The sequence below is a fragment of the Balearica regulorum genome, chromosome 14, assembly GCF_011004875.1.
Source record: "Balearica regulorum gibbericeps isolate bBalReg1 chromosome 14, bBalReg1.pri, whole genome shotgun sequence".
Lineage (NCBI taxonomy): Eukaryota > Metazoa > Chordata > Aves > Gruiformes > Gruidae > Balearica > Balearica regulorum.
The window spans coordinates 21,375,913-21,400,042 of record NC_046197.1 but is presented as its reverse complement, the minus strand read 5'-3'; the positions used below and the strand labels follow the sequence as shown (position 1 = coordinate 21,400,042).

The 24,130-nt window shown below is 53.3% G+C and overlaps 1 protein-coding gene across 2 annotated transcripts in view; it reads left to right on the top strand.

The window, feature by feature from the left end:
• PPP2R2B (protein phosphatase 2 regulatory subunit Bbeta) overlaps positions 1–24,130 on the top strand; it is a 101,440-nt gene that overhangs the window by 55,073 nt on the left and 22,237 nt on the right. For both annotated transcript variants that reach the window (XM_075766393.1, XM_075766394.1), the window contains exons 2-4: positions 18,518–18,615; positions 20,421–20,586; positions 22,929–23,041. In XM_075766393.1, the coding sequence (XP_075622508.1) occupies positions 18,518–18,615; positions 20,421–20,586; positions 22,929–23,041 (377 nt within the window). The remainder of the gene's footprint in view (positions 1–18,517; positions 18,616–20,420; positions 20,587–22,928; positions 23,042–24,130) is intronic.

Sequence of the window (24,130 nt, the reverse complement as noted above, 5' to 3'; positions counted from 1 at the left end):
CTCTCTGCTTGGCCCTCGGTCCCTGAACCAGTTGCTTCTGTTGAAGGCCTAGAATTGATGTCTGTTGCTTTTCCATCAAGATTTAAAAAAAAAAAACCAACCTAGCAGTGGCTGTCCCAATTTACAGTTCGTGTTTCAAGGAAGTGGCTCTTATGTCTTGCCAGCCCTCAGCACGTTCACTTGTTAAATTATGCATATGCTAATGAAGTGTGAAAATCAGCCAAATAACAACTCTCTGTAATCGCTTAATGTCCCCAGAGCATTGTGGCTTTTTTATTATTATTATTATTTTATGATTTGTGACCCGTTCTGAGTCACGTTTCTGCAGGGCGTTCTTCCAACAACTGAGGTTAATTAGTATTTTCACTTTTTCCTCTTCTGAAAAAAGCCCAAACGTTTGCTCACAACCCACAGTGCAGTTTGCATTTTCCATTTTGAATTAAGTAATCCCCAGATTTTAATTTCCCAGCACAATTGCTAAAATCCACATCATTACCCTCGGCTTGCACCGGGCACGTGGGAAGGGACCGCGTCAGCCGTTGGGTGTCCTGCGGTCGCTTTTGCTGCCGTGGCCATTCGGGGGGGGCGATGCTACTCCTTGTCCCCCCCCTTGACAGTGTTCCCCGTCCCGGGGATGAAGCACTGCCTGGCCTGGCATGCAGACAGCCGCAGCGGCAGCCTGCTGATCTGCCCAGAGCTTTGCTCCAGAATAGTAAAGCATTTGTTGATTCCCCAGCTCTCCCATCAGTGCCCAGCAGAAGCCTACACAAACAATTACGTCTGATGCAGGCTGTACCAGGCAGGCAACAAACCAGCCTAAGGAGGATGTTGCACTGACAGCATGTTATCTGTCACTAGAAATGGCCGATCCTCCTTCCTGGCATGAACTGATGTCGAGGACCGTGTTTGGACGCTGCATCGTCCCACTCAAGGCGGGCGTGTGCGAGCTTTCGTGGTACCGATCCCTCTTTGTAGCAGGGATTGCCCCAAATTCATTAGCATTACAGGGCACTGCCAGACTTGAAAAGGCTTGACCGGGCTGGCAGCGATGCTCGGAGTCACCGGAGGTGGGTGACGCTGCGGTGTTTGGGTGGGGAGCTCTGAACTAAAGCTGGCTGTGACTCAGATTTAAAGCAGAGTTTAAATCTGTTCGACATGCTATGTGGCCTTACTCAAAAAATGTAATTCACTTGTTGGTGAACCAGAGTGTGAGGAGAGGGAAGCTCGATGCCTTGTCTTTGGATAAGCATCGGGCAGGCCATGGATGGCTTATAAAAGCAGCCTTGCCCAACATCTGGTAACATCTGGTAACCTGCTTTCTCATTGCTGACATGGGGAGGAATAGACACGGGGTACCTAGCTCTTATCTCGCAGAGGTGTGGTGATGATTAATATTTGCAAAGCCTTGAAATCAGTTCTAGAAGATGGTCTGTAAGAGAACTTGGCTTTTCAGTGGAAGTTGTTGGAGGTTGTATAATGACGTCTGTTCGGTGTTGAGACACACTTGATAACCCTTCTCCTGCTCGTCTGAGCCATTTTTCACAGTCACCTGCTCCTCTCGTGTGGGTAACTGGCTTGTGTTCAAGATCTTTGTGCTCGTGGTGCCACGCTGTTCACCTATGATATACGTGCTGTGGAGTCACACTCTTCACCGCTAACCAGAGCTTTGTTCAAGCAAAGCGTGGACAACAGAAGAAAAATAGTTCTCCACCTTCTTATGTGACACGGCCCTAACTCTTGGGAAATTACATGGCTGTAAAAAAAAAGAAAAGACGTGTGTAAAGCCCAGTGTTTTCAATGGCGGTGCTGTGAAAGACTGTTTAAATCCAGGTGAGTTTGCCGTGCAGCCTGCGCCATAAATCAGAGATTGGTGTGAGCCTGTGACCGGCCGAGCTCTGAAACGTCCCTGAGCCGTAGGTCAGCGTGGGGAACGTGCTCATAATAGGCTCTGGCCTGCCTGGAAATTATTAATTAAATCTTATCTTCTGCACGCCTGAACACCACTGGTGTGACCCTGCTGACCTGAGCAGCCCGTAAGCAGTGCTTACCGGGGGGGCCACTGTGATCTGCCCCAACGCTGGGCTGGGGGGGGTGGGCAGGGGGTGATGGGGGGACCCAGCCCAACGCCCCTGGAGCTGCTGTGCTCCCGGCGCGGGAGCCAAGAGCCCCCGTTCCCCATGGACACGTGTGGCAAGACCGGGCGGGCAGTCTGAGCAGAGTTACTCGTAGTTCGATAGAAAATCAGTGGCCGACGGAGGGATGTTTCACTACAAGCACCTCGGCGTTGCTGTTCGATTGCACATGGATGTTCTGAAATAGCCATGGCCACGCCTAGACCAGCGATAGCTTTGTGCCACCGTTGTATTGCAGGATCATTTTCTGTATTCATTTCTGCATTTCTCACTAGTTTTAAACAAATCAGTTTTCCATGCGCTCTAATTAATTTTGCAATGTTAATGCATTAACGATAAGGCCTCACTAGGAACAACCAGGTTCAGCTGCGACTCCAGTTCCTGCACTGTAGCAGATGAACAATGTCAAGATTATCTGTGTCTAACAATTTTGTCCAAAATATTTTGTACTAATACTGCCTCGAGAAGCACTGTGTTTAGCCTCCATGATACAGCCCTGACACCAGAAACAGAGCTCCCAGCAAAGACCTTTAATTCCCTGTCAGAATCAACTTAATTAAATCCCACATGACTAGGAGAGGGGTTTTATTTGATCTAATGAATGTCCGTGCTTCCATTTGGCAGCTTATTACATCCCGGAGTTTATTTCCTGATAACGAGCAAGGTTTGTCTGCCTGTTTCCACTAAAGATAAATTAAAATAAACCCAAATAAATTTTCCTTCCAAGAGGACAAAATCCATGGTAGAATGATTAACTAAAAATGAAAAGCAAGGGGACAGTAGTTGAATTTTTTTGGTGTGCAAGACACAGCCGCATGGCTGCCCCCGTGCTGGCGTGGCAAGGTGCCTTGCAGCCTGTTCGCTCTGCGTGGAGGAGTTGGTCTGAACCGGTCACTTGGAGAACGGACGCCAGCACGTTCGTGTTGGGACGTCCTCAAATGCACATCGAGCCAGGGGGTCGGTTGGGGCCGGTGGGTCTGCTGGAGAAGGAGCTCAGCCACCAAGGGTGGTGGGAGTTCAGGTCCCTGTGCGGGGCGATCCCGCTCGCGCAGCACCCACCCCACCGTAACCCTCGGACAAGTTGTCGTGGTGCACGCTAGCAGAAAAGCAGGGGAACTTTCTGAGCGCTCCACGCTGCTCCAGAGGATATTTACTCTTTCAGCTCTCTGAAATCCTGGTCGTTTGCATGGGAAAGTCAGTAAAAATTAACAGACTGGTTTGTGCTGAGGAAAAGGCTTTGCCGGAGAGTGCTCAGCAGGGGCCTCTTGTCTCTCACTGAAGGGTCCTTCAGGGCTCTGCCATACGTATTTCTTGCAGATGATGGTGATGATTAGCAGCCTAGCTAGGATCCAACTGTGAACATCTTTAAGCTTAAAGATATTAGTTCTCACATGTTAAAGATGAATTCTTGTTATCACAACCCAGCAGATCCTAAAACCCGCGCGACCATGACCTCTGCATTTCAGGCGCGGATTCAGTGGTGATTTATCCCTCAGGGAAGCAGGCAAGGTTAGGGGTTTTTTGGGCAGACAGGAGGAGGTATTCCAGCCGTGTATTGGATCCTTCCCTAAGTCAGGAGAAGAGCAGTACAGCTGGGTGTGTGTGCGAAATTCCTGATCGGTTTAAAAAATAGATATTTGTTATTCACACTTGCAATTTGTAAACCAAGTCTTTTTTACTCTCTGTTATTTACCAGCAAGGGACAGAAAGCTTTCTTACTCAGACCATCCCCAGGGTGAGGGCAGCACATCCCACGCGTGAGTGCTTGCTGGCACAGCTTCGGGTTTTGGCGTGTGGTGCTGTGGCCGGTGAGCACCACGAAGGTTCCTCATTCCGACAGCTGCTGCTGGCTTCGCGTGGAAATCGGGCAGGACTCTGCCCAGGCCGGTGCCTGTTATATTTCCTGAACGATTACATCAAGGGATGCCGAATGCTACCAGGTACAGAAACGTACACGCACACGCTGCGAATCAATACCAGCAAAAAAATGCGAAGTTCAAAGGATGGACTCATTCATAGCTATGATGTCCTCCTTCAGCTGCTGCACAAATTACTTTTAAGCAATTCATTTCAGTGGCTCAGAACATCTCTTAATGAACCTAACACTAAATTGAAAGAAAGTAAGTTTAATTAAAATACTGCATGGAAAATGTCTTGAGACAAGCTCTTCCAGGGGCAGATTGAAAGTGATAGCACAGACATCCAGCTTCCGTTGGAAGAAATGCTAAAGTAGGCAGAAAAATCTAGTTTATGATGAGTTTTAAACTGAGCAGACAAAACGTGTGTTGTGGACTGGCCCCATGCAGGGGCTTTGTCAACCTTTTTCTGGGTTGGCGTGGGTTTTGCATCGCTTCAGGAGGGGTTTGTGCCCCTGGACGAGGAGCGTTGGAGCCGCAGCGGGCATCGTCATTGAGCCCTGGGCACTGGCAGAACCTGAGCAGCCCGACAGCGGACACTTGCCTGGAGAGCAGCACTGTCGTGCGCCTGCGGGATCCAGGCACATCCTGTAGGGAGGACCCCAAACAGCACCAGTCCCCGAAGGCACCAAGGAGGGCGGTGGTGGGTGCCGATGGGCCACATTGCCTCCTGCGGAGGGGGCCACAGGCTGGAGGATGAGAGCAAGGACCTGCAGGCGATGAGACTTGACTGGGACAGATGCAGCAGAAATGCTTTTGGTGGAGCACTGTGGTGACCGATGTCAAATGGAAATGCGCTGTTTCATGGAATGACAGACTGGTTTGGGTTGGAAGGGACCTTAATGCCCATCTAGTTCCAACCCCCTGCCATGGGCAGGGCCACCCTCCACTAGCCCAGGTTGCCCAAAGCCCCATCCAACCTGGCCTTGAACACTGCCAGGGAGCCAGGGGCAGCCACAGCTTCTCTGGGCAACCTCTGCCAGGGCCTCAGCACCATGTTTGCTTGGACAGGGGCAGCTCCGATGGGGTAGGTACAGCCCTGGACTTTGAGCAGCATCACCCGGCACCGCTGGGCTGCAGCAGCTTGAGTCTAACATGAAATAAATCCTTTTGTGATGCCTTCCTACTTGGTATAGCCCCAGATGTTGGATTAAGCCATCTTTAGCTGATTAAATTCAAATCTATGCAACAAATGCCAGGGACTGTCTGTACATAGCTTCAGTATGTTTCCTTTCCCCTAAATAAAGAATTGGGATAGGAAGCACATTCTTTCAAATCTCAGCAGCTCTGAAGGCTGTGGCTCCCATGTATGCTTTCCTTAAAGGTAGATTATGGCTGAGAAGGCTCACCTGCTGTGTGCGGAAGGTGTTCACCTCTGCCTGCCTCCTCCTGTTTCCGGTGTGTGCCGGGCACACCCGTGTCTCACCACTGATCCACTGGCGTTTCTCCCTCTGCGCTGCCTCCCCGGCTGTCCCCCTCCCCAGGCAGCCCAAGGGATGCTCTCATTTTCAGGTGTCTATGAAAACTCTGCAGTGGGTCCAGCCTATGTACACAGGTACCTCCTTGCAATAGACTGTCCTTTTCCCGTTCTGGCGTTTGCTCTATTAGTTTGGGTGTCAGAAAACTTGGAAGGAGGAGCAAACAGAAAAATTCCGAAGCCGAATAGCCCAGACGGTGGGTATGGCTTAGGGGATTCAGGCAGCTCGTTTTGTCATCCTACGTGCGGGTTTGCTCATTGGTAAAACTGTTACTGTGAGTCTCCGTGTTTGTAATACTTCATGGAACAAGTCTCTGTTGGTGGTGCTCGTTACTGAACGCTGTTAGAAACTCCAGGAGGAAATCTCTGTAGCAGTTACTGCTCGTTGCACTGCCTGCGTTCAGCCGAGGTGCTTGTTCCAGGGGCACCAAACTGGAATAATGAGGCAGAGAACGACGTCAGTGCAAGATGATAACAAATTTTGGTCATAAGCTGAAAACAGCTGCTATATATGAGAGGAAAGCTTGCTGCTTCCAAATTTTACTCACTTAGCTGACATTTGGGTACTTCTAATTAAATTTTTTAAAAAATCAATGGGTTTTGCTGATAAGCTAACAGATGGCTTCAGCAAGATGACCAGAAAGACAGAATGCATGGCACACTGAGCGTTTTGGCAAAGCATCCATCCTGGTGTCTGTACACCGACCCTTTTGCTGTAATAATAATTTAACAGCAGTATACATGTATTAGGGTTTCCTGGCTTTGCAAGGCAATGTCTTGAGGCATGTACGTACCGATGGTCAGAGCCGGTTGCTGTAGTGGTCACTGCGATGTTGGTCTTGCTAGAAAAGCAGTCTTTGTATTCCTGCTGAAGATAAAAGATCTTTTAAATACAAAGGTTGTTATTGTTATCTACTAGTATTGTTAGTATCTATGAATTTGTGTTTCCTACGTCAACTGTTCAGGTTTCAGCAACCAGAGGTGTCACTGGAAACTACAGGTTTTCAGAAGGTATTTGGAAACCAGACCCCTTTCTGTGTTTATTGCTTTATGCCCATGAATGAGAAGTGGCCAGACGATCTCGCGGCAGACCTGGTCGAGAGCCCGAGGTTTGTTGAAATCCTTAGGGGCTTTAAAGGTGTTAGTGTGGAAAGGGTGAAGTGGAGGACTTGATTGACGCTCAGGTGCTTTTTACAAAGTCTAATTTATTTTAAGAGTGTATTTTTGCAGGCGGACTTGGATTTTCTATTACTATTCCTAAGCCCAAATCAGCCATATTGAGGAGGTTTTATATCTAGCGTGACTCTAAGTGTCTTGGCAAAAGGATGGCAACGTAAATTCTGCAGCAAGCCAAGGCACCGAGTACAGTCGGATGAGTCGTCTGGGGATGCTGCTGGCAGCGGGACCTGCTCAGCGGCACGTCGCTGGCAGCCAGCACGATGCCCGGCCGGGAGCGCAGGGGCTGGGCGAGAGGCATGGTCTGCGGGGAGGTGCTGGCACCGGGCAGCCACGGTGGGTGCCGACAAGCTGCTGTCAGACCGTATTGCTTCCCAGGCACTGGTCCTCTGATCCCTTTTTAACAGTGGAAACGTCGGCATGGAACGGAAGGCTGTACTTACGTGTGTGTGTGTGCATGCAAGAGGAATACTGTAGAAAAGAACAGTAAAAAGAGAAGGAAATGATGGATTTTAGTAGTTGCACAATTCACGATAGGCTTTGTTTGCTTGGAAATTACCGCACTCCATAGAGCATGTTTTGTCATTGTCTTAAGCACACTTGCAGTGTGTCTGTCCCCTCATGATGAGGATTATTAAGGCGGCATCTTTAAATCTCTTCCATCACGCACAGAGCTGTGCGCATGTTTGCTTTCCGTGAGCGGGCAACGCAGCCTCCTCCCCTACCTACGTGTGCATTCACGTTCGTATCTCAGAGGACCAGGGTGCCAGCCTGCTGCTGGGCGGACAGGCCCCAGGAGCGGCTCTCACTGTTTCCCAGGGCCAGGAGGGGCCCTGGGCACTGGCGTGGGGCACGGCCCGTCCTGCCGCTCGGCCGGGGGGGATTTGGGGGGGTGAGAGCCGGTCCCCGCAGAAGAGGCTGTGCCGTCCTGGCCAGGGAGCACCCACCCAGCTGGCAGAGGCTGATCGGTGTCCCCTGCAAAGCGAGGCGCTCTGGGACACCGTAAAGCAGCTGGTAATTTTCCTCTCAAAGTGAGAAGGATTATTTGCACTAGTAGAGAGATTTTCTGGGTCCCACGCTAATTGTCTTGATTAACATGCTGTTCTGCCATCACAGGTGTAATGTATAACAGCTCTATAACATTTTCAGAGCCTGACCAATTAAAAATTGTCATTAATCCAAGAGCTAACGAGTTGCGCATCTTAATGCCAAAAGAGGAGTTTTCCGCTGCACGTGCAAATCCACGACCAGCGAGAGTTCGTAGTGCACGCGCAGGCGTTTCAGGGCTGGCTGGGCTGTCCCTCTGTGGGCGCTGCCGGGGACGGGGGAGCCGGGGCAGTCTAATTGACAGCAGCCCTGTAGCCGTGCCCCTGCCCTGTTCACCTCATCTGCTTGCAGCGAGCGTGTCTGGCTAACGATGGGACTCGTCCCTGGCCAGGAGAAGGGGAACACGAGCCCAGAGCAGGGGATTTCACGCTGTACGCCAGCCTTCACCGCGCTGCTTTCAGCCCTTGGCCTCTGCCTTTGCTACTTCTCGCCCAGAGCTGCCATCTGAAACTACCAGCGTGTTCTGAAGCAAGCTGGCCTGCCTGAGAGCGATGACTGCCGCACACCCCACGGGACACGGCCCGTGGCTGCTGCAGCGCGGCGTCCGCAGTCCGCTCCGGCGCAGTGCCAAAGCTGTGAGCGGCTCCTCGGCGGCCAGAGGGCCAGGCCCTTCCCCGCAGGACGGGTTTTCCCGGGCTCGTCAGGATCTGGGTCTTTCCCACCCCTGTGGCACTTGAGTATCCCGGTAGGGGCAGGAGATTTGGCCCAGCGGGTCACACAGACCGACCCCCCGCACCTCTGTGTTCCACCTCCTCTCTTCCCTCTCCACTGCACCCCTTGCTCGTCCCCGCTCGGATGGGAGGGCGAGGGACAGCTGAGCCCCAGGACCTACCTTCGCCTTCCAGTCGCAGCCCTTCCCTCCTCTCCCCGTGCTTCCCAGGGAGTCTGTTCCTGCGAGGCGGAAGGTGCCGCTTGTCACTCCCGGCTGCTGGGCAACGAGGGGGGGCCGGAGCCTCACACCGCCTGGGTCTCAGCTTCAGCGGGGAGGATGAGAGTGAGCGCGTTTCTGCTCCACGCTGGGAGAGGTCATGGAGCTCCCCAGAGATGGGGGCTCCTGCCCAGTTCTTCACCGCGTGTGCCTGTTACAATTGGCTGCAAGGGGACTCTCTGAAGTCAAGGTGTGTCTGGGTGGGAAGGAAATATCTGTGTCACGTGCCACGTAAAGTTGTGGATCTGTCTGAAAGCTGTGGTTGGCTTTGTTTTCTGTTTTATTGTTCTGCTTCTGTTAATTAACTGACCCGTCGCATTTTGAACCTGTATGGTTTCTGCTGATTGCATTCAGCTCCGGAGGAGCATTCGATGGAGGCTGCCACGTGACGGGGACAGAGCGCTGCCCCGCACACCCGGGCACTGCGAGAGCCGCTGCTCTCCGTGCACCCTCATGGTAAACACTTCCACGACATTATTTCCTCCTGAACTCTCATTTCCAGCAGTTACAGTGAATTAAACCTTGCAAGGACGGTGGGAGAGATGTAAATCCACACTCTTCCATTTAGGTGCTGTGAAAGAGGCGCTGCACTGGGGGATGCTGCAGAGATGCACTGGGGGAGCTGCCAGATGGAAATTTCTTTCGTCTAGGTTGGTAGCACTAAATTATTCTTTGCTGTAACAAGGGCAGAGAAATTTTGAATGTGCCAGTATTTTTAGCACTTAAATCTAGGAGAGTTATTCCATTTTGGGGAAGAGTGGCAGCCGCTGCTAGCTCTGCAGCGTTGCAACGTCGCGACGAGACGCCGCACCCAGGCGGCAGAGCTCAGCAGCGTGTCCAGCCCTCCCCGAGCTGCCAGGAGGTCTGCCTCCGAGCCGTGATTCCAGGCTGACCCCTGCAGAAAACAGGACTCGTGATGGGGCCGAGGAGCGGGCATGGGCTTTCCCCGGGCTTTGGAGATGCTCAGCCGCGGTGTTTTTCCGCAAAGCCCGGCTTCGCCGCAGCCCTGGCCTGTCTGGGACGGAGGGGTCGGGAAGGCAGGTGCCGGTGTTGACGAGCAGTGGTGTTTCAGGGCGTTTTGCTGATGATACCAGATCCTTACTGGGCTTAATGCAGTGGAATTGATTTCTGTTTGCCAGGCTATCATTCACCTCAGCAGGGAAAAATCAATGCAGATCAATCACGTGTGATTTTGCGTGCCATTAGATCCCAGTTTAACCTCTGCTGTCCTCTTCCCTTCCCGCCCGCTCCCCCCTGCCGTGGACCACACAGTTTGGAGGAGGATTGATGGCCTGGGCTCAGCCCCACGTGACCCGAATCGCACTTTGCCCTGTGCTGGTGGGACTGGGATGGCGCTTCCCTGTCCCCTTCCAGCTCCGCAGCCGTGCCCGGGCTTTCCTCTGTGGCCCGTCTTGTGTGGCCGAGGGGCCCTGCAGTCCGCCTGGTTTTGGTTCCTCACCAACACTTGTTCACAGGCAGGGAAGAAAGCTGTGTTCGGGTCTTTGGATGAGCTTTTTGCTCTGCCTGCTGGGGCGGAGACCGGGGGTCTGGCTGTGCCGCACGCCGCGCGCTGCCGGCTGCGCTGGGGGAGCACCGGGCTGGGTCCCGCTCCTGCAGCCGGCACTGCCAGTGCTGCTTTGGAGCTGCTGGGGGGTTCCTGTCATGGGAAGTGTTTCGGGGTGCCCTGGCTGTCCACCCAAGAGGTGAACCTGTAAAGCTTCCAAGTCCCTGAAGTGGCGTGCACGACTCCTCGGCTGCCTTCCTGAAGCAGAGGTGCCCGTTGTTGTGTGCGGATCAGGAGGGACTGGCCCCAGAGGCGTTCTCCATTTGTCGGCCACTTGGCACCCACGACAGAAAGGCACGGTTGGCCTGTTTGCATTTGGAACTGGGGTTTGGTTGGTTGGTTTTGGTTTTTTCTTTTGTAAATCTGAACTTAGAAAAGTGAGAGCAGGTCATGGTTCCTTTTAAAATGCCTTGCAGTGTTCAAGTCTGCATGTTGCTATTTCACAACTCCATCAAAACTCCACAAATCTGCATTTAAAGCTCTGACATGCAGCGTGAATTCCTCATTGCTGATAGTGTGTGTGTTTCAGAGTTATTAAAAAAACCCTGCTATGTCTCTTGTTTTTTTTTTTTTAAGAGAGGCAGACAGAAAGGGAAACCAAAGGGATCTCTTAAACAGTGAAATGCAGAGTGTCTCACAATTTCCTGAGCGAGATAAGACCCACAGGCTGTCACTGTTTGGAGCCAGGAGTCCTCCTCGGGAGGCTGAGGGTTGTGGGAACTCGAAGGTTTGTGTCCTCCTCAAAGCCCCTTTCTGAGGTCGGGGTCCACCTCCTGCCGCGGAGCAATAGGATGCGGAGATGGTGCTTCGCCTGCGCTGAGATCCCCGCCAGAGAGTCCATGGGTGGGCTCGTGGTCGGGCTCTCCCATTACCAGGCATGGCTGTGTCTTTCATGTCCCTCCCTGAGCCCTTTAATTTTTCATGCTTTCTTCATCCACCTGAATGGTTTCAGATGAAGATTTTGTTCTCCATTGAACAGGACCTGTCACATCCCTTTTGCTTTCTCCATCACAGCTGAGCAGCAGGCTGGGCGGGGGGATCTCCCTGCAACAGCTCGCTACGCTCCTGGTCGGGGGCAGCATCCCCGTCCACTCAGCAATCCCCCTCTGCCCTCGCTCTGGGGGGGAGGAGAGACGTGTCTGCGGTGAGTTACTATCCCAACTTACCAGCGTTAAACTGGATTTGATAACTCACAGCCTGGGATTTGAATGATCTAAATCCTTCTTCATTTGGCAGCCTGGTTTACTGTTATTTATGGTGCTTCCCTATTTATTATCATCTGCAGAGCTGGAGGCTTTGTGTGCGGTGCCATCTGAAACTCCACCCTTGAGGAATTAGGGGAGGAATTGGCCTGATGGTGTCACCTGCACGGCTCCTGGTCCTGCGTGGGTACGGGCAGCCATGGCCTGCCCACGCTACCCACCCCAAGAGACCTGTCCCGCTGGGGAAGCAGCCGGAGGGGAAGGGATGCACGAGAGGCTGAGCAACGGTGACCGAGCGACGGTGACCTGGAGAACATGCCGGGTCTCCAGTGCCGGTGCCTGGGGTGAATGAGCAGGCTGAACGAGACATAGGAACAGATGAGCTTTAGGGTGAAACCATGCATAGCAACGGGGAGATGTCAGCTCTGGGTCTTGCTGGGTTGGAAATTGCTAATTTTGCAACTGTATGACCGACTCATTTGTGGACCTCAGACACAAATGGTCTTCCCACTGTAGCAAAAATTATCATAATGATGCTTATAGTAATGTCCTTCCTGCCTCTAAAGGGTTTTCTCTGGGGCTCACAGAGAGCTAAGCTTTGCAGAAATACTTGTGCGTATGTCGTGGTCCTGCCCTGCAGATGGAGGAGATGGTGCACAGGAAAGCTGCGTGACGCTCAAGGGTGCAGAAGCCATGGGAGCAGAGGCAACCGGGGAAGACACTGTCATGCAGTGACTCAAGCGTCGCCTGCTTTAAGCTGACAGCGCTCCGGCACACCTTCTGGCAGCGAGCATGAGGCCAGTGCCAGCAATGCGCTGCAAGCCCTTGAAACGAGCCTCTGCCGGCATCCCTCCAGGCACGGGCAGCGGAGCTGGTCTGGGCAGCAGCTCAGCCCCGCAGGCAGTGCATGGGAGTGCCGCGCACCATGCCGGGCAGCACCTCGCAGCTGGTACCCAGCCTGCCCGGCCACCTCACCCGACACGTCCTGCAGTCGTCGTAAGCACAGTGCAAAGACATTTCTGAAAAGCTAATTACAAATTGTGGATTTTTAAGCTCTGGATGTTAAAGGTTGCTGTAACACGCGTACCTCAGCTGGTATTCTTGCCTGCAGGCAGATTTTTCCCTGGCTTTCCCTACTTTGAACCTCCTGGTTTGCTGTGCCGTGACAGCAATGCGGAGCATTCTTTGCAGCCCTCTTAGCCTGTTGGATCGGTCCTGCAACGTGATCTGGCAACGTGCAGCGGGCTGCACCGTCCCGCCCCGGGTGAAATCATTCTGCCCCATTAGACACTGGTCAGCTTTGGAAGAAAGGGCAAAATCTCAGCACTTCTGTGCAAGGCAGGCCCTGGAAAACTATGCCAGTCAGGGGGAGGCGACAGCGTGAGCCGCTGTCCTGCGCCAGCCGTGCTGGCTGACATCATGTGGGGGCACGCAGCAGCGGGCAGAGCCCCCGGCGGGGCTGGGGACACCCCCCTGCCCTGCGGGTCTGAGCCCAGGGGTGCCCCGGCACCAGGCCAATAGCTGATGGCTGTCCTGCTGCGCCCTGGGCCTCGCAGGCTGGACCATGGGTGTCATCCTGTGCGAATGGGGCACGTGCTCCTGGCAGGTGTGGTGGTTCGTGCGTGGGGTCCCCATGGCCCCCCTGCCGGGACCCGCGGTATCGGGACCCTTCTGCGTGGAGCTGCGGATGATGCCGGGGCAGGCGGGATGCACTGGGAGCGAGGACGGGGCAGCCAGGCCCCTGTGTTGGTGGGCAGGCATAGAGGGGCGGCAGTGCCAGCAGCTCCTCGCCGTGGGTCAGGCTGCCCCAGGGATGCAGCTTTCAGCGCTGACAGCAGCTCCCCTGGTTTTGTCTTCTTTCTTTTTAATAACGGGTTCGTTTTCCCGTTCCTTGCCGAGAACACACCTTCCCTCCACACCGGGAGAGGGGGAGGGGGGTGTATGTGTATTATAAATTTCCTATTTTTCTGATAAAACTGTATCGCTACGGCGGAAATCGCATCCCGTCTTCGATATTTTTAGCATGAAAGCGTGAAGGAGCACTGATGCTGAGGGAAGGGAGAACGGGTGGTGCTGGTGGAGGGGAGGGTCTCCATGGAAACTGTTTTCTTTAAATTCCCACATTCGGGGCACTGAGCGTGTAGGAGGTGATGAAGGAAATGAAAAAGCAAAAAAAGAAGCTTTTTTCCTTTCTGTTGTCAGAAAACTGCTGTAGGAACCTTAGGAAAAATGGGCATAAATTATTGATCATTTCAATGTGAATACATGTGAATTTTAATTAATAATCACCCTGTCGTGTCTCTCAAGTGCAGCGGGTAGGGATGAGCAGGCAGCAGCCCGTGACCGACCAGCCGGTGCTGGAGGAGCCTGAGTTTGTCGAGAGATGTCTTTGAAAGGGCTCTGATGCTGCACTGTGCTCCTGACTTGTAACCTTTTACAGACCCCTCCACGTTACCCCTTGGGGATGTTTTCCTGCGCAGTGCCAGACTGTTGTTACTCCCCAGAGACCCGGGAGCAGAGCCAGAGCCCAGCCCACGGGTGCCTGGGGGTGATGCTCCTGTCCACGGTGGTGGGTTTGGGGTTGCGTTGAATACTCTGCTCATGAGAGGGGTTTTTAATTGTTGGTTTTTCTTAGGTAGGAAAGTGTGGTGTTAGCCAGGCTCTGTTGTTATCCTTGTCTGAAATCCTGACGGCGGGCATGAGCGACCGGTTGGTCCAGGAAGCCCAGAGGGTTCTGTGGACCTCATCCCCCTTCCCCGCAGGGGCAGAACAAATGGGTGCTGGGGCGGGGGAGGCGCGAGGACCCTCGTGGTGCCCGGCCCCGGTGTTTCAGATAGCTCTGCTGACAAGGTGATGCATTAGGTAGCGGGTGCCGTCTGAAAAATGTCTCACTGCAGCACAGAAAGTTATTTTTAATTCATTGAAAAGTGAATGGCCTAAAACCAGCAGCTGGTGATGGAGAAGATTAAATAGTGCAAAACAGATACATTTTCAATCGAGTAATTTTAGGAGGGAAAAATGCTGCTGAGTGTGAGGTGCACACTAACGCTGCCTGGTCGTGGCCTCTGCAGTTCCTCGGCTGCTGCTGCAGCTTCTGTGCCAGGTCTGTCCCCAGCGTGTTCTCCGCGTGACACCTCTGCTGATGCCAGGCTGGACCGAGGGCATCGCAGCGATGCTCACCGGGGTGGAGGTTACCCACTACAGGAATGAAAACTTCTGCTAGAACTGGGGCTTAGCTCAAGCTGCTGAGCCAGATTTGGTTCCAAATGTTGTTTCGCAGTGCTTGAGCATGTTTGATTTTGGCTGTGGCATCTGTCTGCAGCTGTGGATGCAGTGACCTGTGAGAATGGAGGTGGCTTTTGGCTTAACTTTTCAGTCATATTTGTGAGACCCAATGTCCTTGCTTTGAAATTGCAAATTGGTTTCTCGTTCTGCAGGATCCTCAAATGCTGTAGCAAGTCTGGCAGGTTCGCAGCAGCACGGCTGGGATTTGCCCTGTCTAGGTGTTCCTTGCCAACCTGTAACGGGTGCTTAAAAATACCTGTCGTGCCCTTTGGGAGGCATCGCTGAGTGCGGTGACTGAGGAAAGAGAACTATGTCAGGTGGATGTTTTGTTCACTGATGTTTTGCTAATTTAATTTCTGAGGTTCTAGCTTCAGTGCAGCCTCTTTGCAAAGGTTTCCCTCATGCAAGGGACTTCGTGGGTCCTTGCTATTCCAGCCCATCGGTCAAGCAAATCCAAGATTAAAGAGCTGGGGGGGTATGAGAGGGATTTGGTTTTTTATAGTAGGTGCTTTTTAACAGCAAATCTCCTTTTTCGTTCTGCCAAAACCAAGTGACCTGGCTGTGTTATGGCTTGGCCCAGGAGCCGTGCGGAGGAGGGAAGCACCTAGCACAGAGCACGGGGAAGTCATGGGCACACAGACGGTGCCTGGCTGCCCCCAGTCCATGTGGGATGCGAAACGGGGATCTAGAGGTCAGAGGCTGTGCATCACGTTATCCAGTGCATTAATGGATTGCAACCCTATTGGCAGAGGTGGGGTCTGTTAAAAAAGGTTTTAAAGAGTGTGCAGGAACAGCAGAAGCAACCAAGAAGTATGTGTAGATTACATGGCCTAAGGGAAACCAGAAAAAAAACCCACCTGAAAACCTTCCAGGACGTGTTTTCCAACTGCAAAATGGGAATGATATTTAACCAACAGGTCAAACCCAGCCAAGGGCTGAAGAAAGGGTGATCTGATGAAGTTCGAGATCTGTTCGGTGCCTTTAACCCCAAAAGGCTGAAATCCCAAACAGACGCTGTCAGCTCCGCCACAGTTAGCCTGGCTCTTCACTGGGGTAAGCGAGAGCAGAGCTCAGCCCTTCTGCATCGCATTCCAGCCTTTTTATTAACGTTAGTAGCAGATGGTTAAAACCTTTCTGGCAGACTTTGCTGCCCACAGAGGCAGTCTGAGGCAGAAGGGCTCCATGTGAAGGAATAAAGTGCTTCGCCTTGGAGCTGCCCAGCTCAGTCCAGCCCTCAGCACACAGACCGCTTTCTGCTTGCTCAGCAGGACGGGGGTGTTCCCGTTAGCCCCTTGGGTTTTGCTTCTGCAGCGCTATCTGTGTCTGTGGTGAAATTGTCTCCCTAAATCTATTCACAGCAGCCAAGCGTTGTAAATGAAGTAAGATGAACTTCAGAATGCGTTTGCATGTCACTACAAATCTGCTTCATGCTGGAGAGGTGGGACAATATGGGGAAGATGCACAAATATTAATAGGAGCAGCCTGGAGTTCATCACTCACCCGCCTGCAGCCATCTGGATTTGCACAGCTCAGCAGACGTGTGGGCTCCTTGCACACTATGGGGACAGAGGAGACCGGAGAGTGAGCAGGGGTGTTCCCTTGAGCACACAGAGCGGCAGATGGCAAGAATAAGCTGTGGATGGTCTTGTGTCCGGGCATCTCTGTGCCAGAGGGCTGGTTCCCTGTTGGCCTGGCTCAGGAGACACAACCCACCCGCGTGGTGAAGCCCGTGTGAACTGAGACTCGGTGGCTGTCTGTCTAACCCGGTGTGTGCGAGCACGGGGCGCTGCTGCAGGCGGGCTGGGGGCAGCGATGTGTGCTGGTGAGCAGCGATGTGTGCTGGTGAGCAGCAGTGCATGTGCTAGTGAGCAGCGGCGTGTGCGCCGGTGAGCAATGGTGTGTGTGTGCCAGGGAGCAGCAGTGTGCGCCAGTGAGCGCTCCGCACCGTTGGGCACTGCCTGCCGCAGGTGGCTGTTCTGACTCCCAGCTCCGCCTGGAGTCACTTTTCTCAGCTGAGGCACCATCCTGGGGCAGAGGTGTGTTGTTTTGGGGGAGCCCGGGGCCATGGAAGGGGCTCTGAGATGCCTCGTCTGGGAGATGCCGTGGCATGGGTGTGCATTTAGTGGATGGCATCCCGGCTGACATCACGGGAGATGGAGACCGTCAGAAGCATTCCCAGCAGCTGCGGAAGTCAGCGCCAGTCTCTGAATTTGGGTTGATGGCCTTTTCTTCATCGTCCCTTCTAATCTGCTGTGGAAACTTTTGGGTGTGTATCCAAGAGGGATAAAAATCGTAGAAGGGAGAAGGGACAATTCAGGTTATGTGGATCAGATGATTTCTCCGCTGGCCCATGACAGAGGTAACGAGCAAGAGACATCAACACAGCGCTCGGAGCGCTCTGAGGGTGCCAGTGCCCGCGGACCGGGCGGTGCCGGTGGCCTGAGCGCAGCCGGCACAGGGGCTCTGCCCCTTCCCAGAGCTGCGGAGGCTGCAGCTGTGGGCTGCACAACACTGTTAGTGCTGGTGGACTGCAGGAATGAGAGAGAAAAGAAATGCAAATCCTGTCAGCTATGGCGGCAGGAGTGAGCTGGCTGTTATCGTAGCTAAGTGCCGTTCATTGCAAAATCAATCTTGCACCCAGCACTGGGTCTCCAAGGCCGCGTTGTTCTTCCCCTTCCCCAGCTTCGTGCTGGCAGAGCGCTGCACTCCAGGCAGTGGGTGAACACCAGTTGGGCAGTAATTGCCGTGGAATTAACCTCTGACATTCTTCTAAAAATAGGCCTAATAAATCCAATCATTAGCAGCTCTCCTGCTTGCTTTGCCTCAAGGGTAAACACTGGAGATTAAAGCGTTTACAAGTTACAGGTCTGGGAGCGTTTCCTCGCTTCTCCCCGTTACTGCAGCCGAGCACCGGTCCTTGCTCAGGGGTTTTGCCTCCTGGTGATGGCACTTTGGTTTGTGGGGAAGGGGAATGGAGTGAGCATGGTGGCTTTTGAGGTGGCAGAGGGCTGAAAAGCGTCACTTCAATTTACCTTGATAGACGATGGGAGATTCAGCAACAGGCAGAGAAAAGTGGCAGAGCTGATGTGGTCACCCAGGCTGCTCTGCCTGGTGTGTTCGGGTGGAGAGTACAAAGGTGTCTCCATCTGCCTGCTCCGTCCAAGGGTGAGGGCAGACCACCTCCCCAGGCGTTGGAGGGGAGTGAGGAAGCAGAGAGCCGGGCGGGAGCGAAGCCTGCCCCTTGCACGGGCACCGTTGGGAGGTCAGGGGCAAGGACCCCTGGGGTGCCGGGTGGCACTGAGCCCTCCCCGGGTCCCAGGAATCCATCGCATGTCCCATAGTGGTGGGGGCGGCTCCCCAGGGCATGAGGAGAACGTGCCACGCCGCGCTGTGGCGTGCGATGCTGTGCCACCCAGCTCCGCGCCTCCGCTGCTGCCAGCAGTCCCCAGGCTGCATTCGGCACGGGCACAGCATGGAGCTGGAAGTACCCCTGAATTAGGCTGTTGGGGCGCAGGTCAGGGGCAAGAGGGCAGGAGGGCTGAGCAGGTCTTGGTCCGTGGCAGCAAAGTTCCAAAATGCTGCAGCCATTGTTATTGTAGACAATAGAAAAACAGAGATTTATGGAGATCCCACTGACAAGGCGTGTAGCTGTACAGGGAACGGTGCTTTCTAGATGCCTGTGAAAGCCAATCTGCGGTTACTTAAATTGTCTTTGTCTTCTTCTTTCCAGCTGACATCATCTCTACAGTAGAATTCAACCACACTGGAGAATTACTAGCAACAGGGGACAAGGGGGGCCGTGTTGTAATATTTCAACGTGAGCAGGAGGTAAGTGTCAGTGAATGCAAAATGCCGATTTTATCCTTTTAAGAGAAGCTTCCTGCTGTTTCCTAATCCGTCTGTGTCACTCCTAACCTCAGGTCTCTCCTGCCAGACTCCAGACTGAAAAGTGACTATTAACATAAGCAGGACCAGATTTCATCTCGTAAAACACCCGCCAAACTCACGTTGCGCTTCCTGCATCCTTTTGCTCTGGTTGCAGCTCTCTGCAGCCAGGTGTAACTCGGATCAGGCCGGCACATTTGAGCAGGTGTCCATCTCGTAGCTAAAACCGCCCCCAAAACCCTCTCACACTGCCAAAATGTCTGGAAAGCATAGATGGATGAAACAGTCGCGTTCCTCTTCCGACATGCTTCACCTCGGGAGATTTTAACAAACTCTGTTTGAGGTTGTGGTCTGCCCAGGCTTCCTCAGGAGTGGCGACCGCTCGGCCTTCAGCACGGCCGGCCCTGGCCAGGGGAGCTGCACAGCCCCCGCTGCCCGGCAGAGTGCCCGCCGTTTCCGAAGCCGTCCCGGTTAGCAGGTCTGGCACAATCCCGAAGCCGTCCCGGTTAGCAGGTCTGGCACGGCGCGCACGGCATCGCCTGGCCTGAGCCGGCGGGAGCCATTTTCCCTGTGGGTGTGTTTGCTGCCAGTGGAGGGTGATGAGTCAGGCCTGGACATGAAAAATGTCACAGTTTGACAATGTTTTAAATTTTTTCTCAAAGTTACAGCTTCAAAATGATTTCTGTATATGCTGGAGAGAACCAGTCGGTTAAAGGTTACGCTCATAGATGCTTCATCAACCTTTCCAGCCCTATTTCATTTCTCATTTCTCTCTCATTTTATTATTCTACTGCTTTTCTTGAGCTTTGAGGCTCCTAACATCACACCGGGTGTATTCTGTTCAGCATCTGCTTTGGAGCAGGACTGCACTCCAGGGGACAAGTGGGGCTTCACCAGCCCAAATGCATCGTTTGTGTGCAGCAAGTTCATCTCCACAATAGTTTTCACTTCATTACCTCAGCCCCATTCAGAGCCTGGGTGGGTGGTTCACCGCGTGGGATTTGCAGCTACATGATACGAGTCTGAGCCGTGGCACGCGGAGTCAATTCCTGCAGAGATTGTGTCCTACTCTTGGGTGTGTTTTATTTGCTTTATATTTGTTCCCCTGCGGGGCAAACGCTGCCTGTCCTGTGCAGGTGGTGTGCTGCCAGCGGCTGCTCTGGGGCTGCTTTCGGTGCCGCAGGAGCTGGTGCTCGGTCCCAGCCGTTCCCCAGGGACGGACAGCGCTGTGGCTCTGTTCCCATTCCATTCCCACTCTGTTCCTGCCGCATTCCTGCTCTGTTCCCATTCCATTCCCATTCCATTCCTGCTCCATTCCTGCCCCGTTCCCGCCTCATTCCCATTCCATTCCTGCTCCATTCCTGCTGCGTTCCTGCTCTGGTCCCATTCCATTCCTGCTCCATTCCCATTCCATTCCCGCTCCATTCCTGCTGCGTTCCTGCTCTGGTCCCATTCTATTCCTGCTCCATTCCCATTCCGTTCCCGCACTGTTCCTGCTGCGTTCCTGCTCTGTTCCCGTTCCATTCCCACTCCATTCCTGTTCCATTCCTGCTCCGTTCCCTCTGCCCACACCAGCATGTGGGAGCCGCCACGCCAGGAGAGGCCGTGCCTTGGCTTTCAGACCCGCGGCGTGTCACCGCAACCAGGCGCTCACCATCACTTGACAAACCTCAGAGAACCAAAGAGTCAACAGAAGATGTTCCCTCGCTCTCTGTGCCTCAAACTCCTCTCTGTTCCCCTTCCTGCAGAGCAAAAACCAGCCCCACCGCCGGGGAGAGTACAATGTCTACAGCACCTTCCAGAGCCACGAGCCGGAGTTCGATTACCTGAAGAGCTTGGAGATAGAGGAGAAGATCAATAAGATCCGATGGCTCCCGCAGCAAAACGCAGCCTATTTCCTGCTCTCCACCAACGGTACGTGGCCGCGGGCAGCCCGGGCCGGCTGGGCGTGCACCGGTGCTGCTGTCCTACCGCCTCGGCACGGCCGCGGCTCCCCGGGCCTGGCAGGCAGATGGGGCCTTCCCTGTGGTGTTTCTTTCGGAAAAATGTGTGTTAAAAAACTGTCGACTCCCTTCAGGGTAACACGGGGGAGCAGGAACAGATCCAAAACTGTCTGGCAGAGCTCGATTCCCGTGCACGAGGCTTTGTCCTTATTTCACAGCATCCATTCCCTGCAAGGGCAGGAGTCTTTTCCCCCTGCTGACAACTTTTTTGTATTTCTTAATTTTTGGATCTTGGGAACTCTTCTTTTTTTTTTTTACTCTTTTTTTTTTTTTAAAGAAAAACTGCAGCTGATTTGTTTCAATTTGCAGCTGCGTTCAGCTCAGCAGTTGCATGTTATGTTCAGATAAATATCCGGAGGATCCAGGAATATTACTTGGGATGAATGGGACCTTAAGATGGATGTGACTTAATTACTTCAGGGGAAAAGGAGGGGTCTAATTATCTTCCATAACCAACTTACTTTGTATTATAGAATTGACTCTATTGATCATTGTAATAAAATTCAAAGACTTATTAAACTCATTTGGGGGGAGAATCATTGAAATGCAATGAAGATTAATTATAGAGCATAATGTTCTGTTAATTGAGTTTTTAAATAGTTTTTTGATTAACAGGGATATTATCTTTCCATTTGGGATGGTGTTTCATATGCTAGCAGGTTATCAAAATTATTCTTTTAGAAATACTCCCGTGTTATGCTGTTTCTTTTTGTTCTTACCGTTAAACTAACATTATATATAGAAACCCCCTGAAGTAAAGTGGGTTAATAAAAACAAAATTAATGGCACTCTATTGGAATTGTCGTGTAAAGGAGAAAATGAAGATGGATGATTCAGTTGTGTATGAAACCTGGTGGAAGTGATGATAAACTACCAATAGTCTCTGCCAGGAGAGAGGAAAGAAAACACCATTATTCAGAATAAACCCACATGTCCTAGGGCTCCTTCCCCAGGGCTTCGTGGCCCAGCGTGGGTGGGATGCCAGGAGGGGACGGGGGCTGCCGCGGGGAAGTTCGGCGCTGCCTCCAGTACACGCTGGGCTCTGCACAGTTTTTGGGAGCGGAAGGTCGGGATGACTTTTGAGAGAGTTACAGGCACCGTTTCGCCTTCGGGAGCTTCCAGGGACAGCGTACCTCCACACCAGCGTTGCTCCTTCGCAGTGCTGCTGTACCAGCCAGCTCGCTGGAACCTTTAATCGCCTGTAGCTGCTCCACTCATTGCACGCTGGATTTCTGCATGAACTCCACTGGAAGCAAAATTATTTACCTTGTGGCATGCTGTGCCTGATGAGCTTTAAAGCCGTGCAGAGCTCCCAGCACCAGCTGCCAGCACGGGTGCTGCTGCGGCTGCGTCCAGAACCCCAACACCTGCAGGGTGACACCCAGCTGGAGCCACCCTCGGGCGTCCCCATCCCTCCTTTCCTGCTCCGAAGGGGCCGGCGCGGGGCCGGGGCGAGGAAGGCAGCACCTCAGCACTGGGGGTCAGTGGGGGTGGCCGAGGGGTGTTCACAGCATGAGAGTCAAAGGGGAGGAGAAATAGAGCAGCTGGCAGGGACAGAATTAGGAGAGCTGCTGCATCCTTGGTATTTAACACATTTCCCATTATTAGAAGCTAAATTAATTTGGAAATTACTCTCAAAAAGTAACTGGTGGCCCTGGGATAACTGCTGTATGAGCTAGGAAACGGAGGAGGAAAAGATCTTAGGTGAGAGTCGTCTCTCGGCTGCCTTTCCAGTGGGTGTGCAGGTGTGGGGAAGGGGAGTGTGTCTGTGTGTGTGCACCAGTGTGCGGCAGGCACACCTTGGCGGCCCATTGCCGGGACGTCGGGTTCAGCCTCCTTGCGCTGCCTGAGCTGCCCCATCGCGGTGCCAGCACCTCGTCACCTCCTCGGGGGACAGCTCGGCCCCACCACTCGCTGTATCGAACGCCAGCATTCAGGGCATGACCTCTGAGCCCTGGGAAAGCACTTCTCCTATTATTTCTTGATTAATCCCGTAGTTCTGGTCTATTGTTCAAACGTTTCCCTGTGTCTGGAATAAACACACTGGCAGTTGTCCGTCAGGAACAGGAAAACCAGGGCTCTGGGGATAAAGTGCTGTGGTGACGGGTACGTCTTCTGTACGCACTCCAGCCAGCTGCGGGTGGGGACGCAGCAGGCGTTCACTGTTAAACCAACCGTCATGGCCTCAGCGTGTCATCGTCGGGCGGCTGGGGGAGCAGCCAGCCATAACGCTCTCCTCTCTCCTGCCCCCAGATAAGACTGTGAAGCTATGGAAGGTCAGTGAGCGGGACAAGAGACCAGAAGGATACAATCTGAAGGATGAGGACGGCCGTCTCCGAGACCCCTCCATGATCACCATGCTACGGGTGAGTGCGGAGAGACCAAGGCTCTCAAGCAGCCTTTCTCTTCAGGGTCTTCGATGGCAATCGCTGCCGGTGTCACCTGCGAGCCGCAGGACCGATAATGCCGGCGTGACGCAGCAGGTTGATGTCGGAGGATGGGGGGATGCTCCTTGTTTCGGAGGCCAGTGCTTTGGCTGCTGTTTGGGCACAGGAGCGGAGGAGGGAGCCGCTGCTGGAGCGGTGCCTGGGCTGCGCGGGCTCTGGGCAGGTGTGCCACGAAACACCTCATTTCGTCTCATGTCAGGTACCCCAGTGCCACGGTGCTGCTGCTGCACCGCCCTGCATGCCCGTCCCAGCGAGGAGGTGGTTAACGAGCCCTCCCTTCTTAGTGCATTCGCAAGCGCAACTTCTGCTTCAGGAGCATAAGTACCTTCTCGAAATGAGTTTTCCTCCCAGCCTAAGGAGATTAAAACCGGCCTCCCGAATCAAATGTAAACACCTGAGGCTACGTTTTCCATTTACTGCAAGGGGGATGGAGGCACAGACCCCATTAAAGCAGCCGCCCCGGGAGCGCTGCGGGGAAGGCTGGCAAGGGGAAGTGCAGGGGCACGGCAGCGCCTGGCTGCTGGGCATCGCTTTGCCGCCCTGGGAGCTGACTGCACCTGAGCAGTGCCGGCAAATTTGCTCTTCCCCCAGTGCTGCCCTGGGATAGCTGTTTATGCTCTTTAATTTGCATATAAAGAGCAGCTCCGGCCTGAGGCGATGTGCGCCCTGTTTATTCCATCAGAGCTCATCCTGTGCCCCCGGGAGCTCCAGCTGACGGGTGCAGGCAGCGGGTACAGGCAGCACTGGACACCCCAGCGTGTGGGCTCCAGCAGTGAGCGGGGTGTCTGTCTGCAAACAGGGAGAAGCCGTGCTCCCCCCCACTTGATATTAGAGCAGAAACAGACAATAACTCCTTTAACCCATAGGCCTAGAAATGCCAAGTATGCAGTAATCTTGTCATGACATTAATCAGACCAGACCAGCTTGTAATTTATTAACATCCTGTCTGAATTTGCATTTTGAGTACTTGGGGTTTTTATATTTATATATATGAAATCGTTCCTATCA